Source organism: Manacus vitellinus, unplaced genomic scaffold, assembly GCF_001715985.3.
Source record: "Manacus vitellinus isolate BGI_N305 unplaced genomic scaffold, ASM171598v3 scaffold_64_pilon, whole genome shotgun sequence".
Taxonomy (NCBI): domain Eukaryota; kingdom Metazoa; phylum Chordata; class Aves; order Passeriformes; family Pipridae; genus Manacus; species Manacus vitellinus.
Window position 1 is genome coordinate 2881756 of NW_021940718.1, and position 2304 is coordinate 2884059.

General features: G+C 64.4%; 1 protein-coding gene across 1 annotated transcript in view; it reads right to left on the reverse strand.

Moving 5' to 3' along the window:
* The window catches only part of NFIC (nuclear factor I C), a 19718-nt gene that overhangs the window by 6931 nt on the left and 10483 nt on the right, over positions 1 to 2304 (reverse strand). The window contains exons 3-5 of the mRNA XM_029963901.1: positions 1121 to 1192; positions 550 to 624; positions 316 to 439 (exon numbers count right to left, since the gene is read on the reverse strand). Of these exons, the coding sequence (XP_029819761.1) occupies positions 316 to 439; positions 550 to 624; positions 1121 to 1192 (271 nt within the window). The remainder of the gene's footprint in view (positions 1 to 315; positions 440 to 549; positions 625 to 1120; positions 1193 to 2304) is intronic.

The following is a 2304-nucleotide window of genomic DNA, read 5'->3' on the forward strand; positions in this document are numbered from 1 at the left end:
CCCTCACAGGGAAGAATTCCTTCCCAGTATCCCATCTAACCCTGCCCTCTGACAGTGGGAAGCCATTCCCCCTTGTCCTGTCCCTCCAGGCCCTTGTGTAAAGCCCCTCTCCAGCTCTCTTGGAACCCCTTTATGCACTGGAAGGGGCTCTCAGGTCTTCCCAGAGCCTTCTCTTCTCCAGGCTGAACCCCCCCAGCTCTCCCAGCCTGTCGTGGGTCAGCACTCCCACCTTCCCCATGGCCACGCCCGGTCTGGCCCTGGTATCACCTTGGCATTGCCCTGGTGTCACCCTGGCACAGCCCCGGTGGCACTCACCCGCTGGAGGAGGTGCTGGGCAGCGTCCTCCTCATGCCGGTGCTGGAGGGGTTCAGGTCGTAGGCCAGGTGGCCCTGCAGCTCCCCCAGGGAGAAGTTTGGCCCCGTGCCCGTCACCACCGGTGCTGTGGGGAGAGAGGGGGGTCAGGGGGGCCTGGCAGGGAGGGGAGCCCTTGGGACACTGCTGTGCCCGGGCAGCCAGGGGGACGGGCTGTGGCACTATGGTGACACTCACTTCGGGACACCTGGATGAGCTCGGTGACACTGAACACCCCCGAGGTGACGAAGCTTTCCTGGAAGTCTGTGGAATCTGTGCAGGAGAGAAGAGAGAGCGCTGAGGGGGCAACAGGGCCACCCCTCCCATCCTGCACTGCCTTGTGGCGATGCTTGAAGGTACCCCAACATCCCCAAATCCCCATCTGCCCCTGTCTTCAGCCTCCACTCTACTCTCTGCTCCAGCAAGAGACCATCCTGACTGCTCCTCTCTGCCAAGGACACCCCAGAGATGCCCTATGCCTTGGTTTCCCTGTGGCTGAGAGTCCCGGCAGGGCTGGGGGCTGCACTCCCATCATGGGACCCCCATGGCAGCTGCTGTCCCCAAGGGACGTGGCCCCAGCTGGCTGTGGGACAAGGCTGAGGCCATGCCCAGCTCATTGAAGGTGCCTGGCCCTGCTGGCTGGGGTTGGGGGGCACCAGAGCCACAGCATGGGGGGCACGACTGCTGGTCAAGGGGGCCCCTCCATGGCAGGGACTCTGGGCTGAGGAGTCCCTTGTCCCCTGGCCCCAGCCCTGCCTGTCCTGCTCACCCAGCGTGATGGGTTTGCTGTCCTCCTGGTCCGAGCCGATGCCTGTCCGGGGGCTGCTGCTCTGCTCTGCATCTGCAAGAGGAAAACCCAGTGGGGTGAGCCCCGTGCTGGTGGGAGCCGGGCCTGCCCCCCAGCTGACTGCCCCCTCCTTGCTCTGCTGGGGGGAAACCGAGGCACAGGCTGCCCAGCAGCTCCCACCACACAGGAGGGCCACCACTGAGCTGGCACGTCCCCAGCACTGGGGAACAGCCACCAACTGGCCCCACCTCGGCCTCCCTGCCAGCAACAGGAGCAGGCAGGGCATTGCGCTGGCATTGCAGGATCTGGGCACTGCTCTGTGCACGAGGGAAACTCCCAGTGCTCGACCTGCCCCCGGGGCAGGGTGATGGTCCCTGGCCATGCTCCTGCCCTCCTGCTTCCTCTCCTCCCTCCAGCCACATCCGTGATCCATCGTTGCCCCACTGGGCACTGTCACCACAGCATGGCATCACCTGTGGCACCTCGTCCTGCCTCTGCCAAGCCCTCCGGAGGGCAGCAGGGCTCCAGGGCAGCACCTGCTCTGACCCCTGGAGCCCCATCCGGCACCGCTCCATCCTGGCTAAAAATAACCTGGCTCAGACGCTGAGCTCAGCGGCCCCGGCATCCCCTGGCACGGCACAGCACGGCACAGCCGCCGCGCTCAGGAGCATCCTTCCTCACCTGGCTGCTCCCAAAGCCCTTCCAAAACTTTTGCCTTGCATTTTCTCCACTTCTCCTCCTTCCTTCTTCTCCTCCTCCCACCCCTTGGCCTTCGGCATTTCTCTTTCACAGCCTTGGCAGATGCCAGGAAAGGGCTGAGACAATCCAAAAACACCATCAAAACCACGCTGCCGCCGCTGCCAGCCCGCCTGTGCGCCTTGGGATTTTTCCCTTTCTCCCCCTTTTTCTCCCCCTTTTCCTTTCTTCCCTTGAGTCTCTCGTGCTCACGTGGCTCCCGGGGTGGTTATCCTTGGCTGGGCAGGATAACCCTGTGGGCAGCAGCACTGTGCCCCCCCGACCCTGACACCTCTGCATGCTGCCCACTGGGCAGGTTATCCGTGCGGGCAGTGGGGCTGTGCCGTTCCCCACCCTGACACCCCTCCACATCACCTCCCACCCCAGCACTCCCATGTGCCCACACCCGCCCCGGGACTGCTCAACACCGA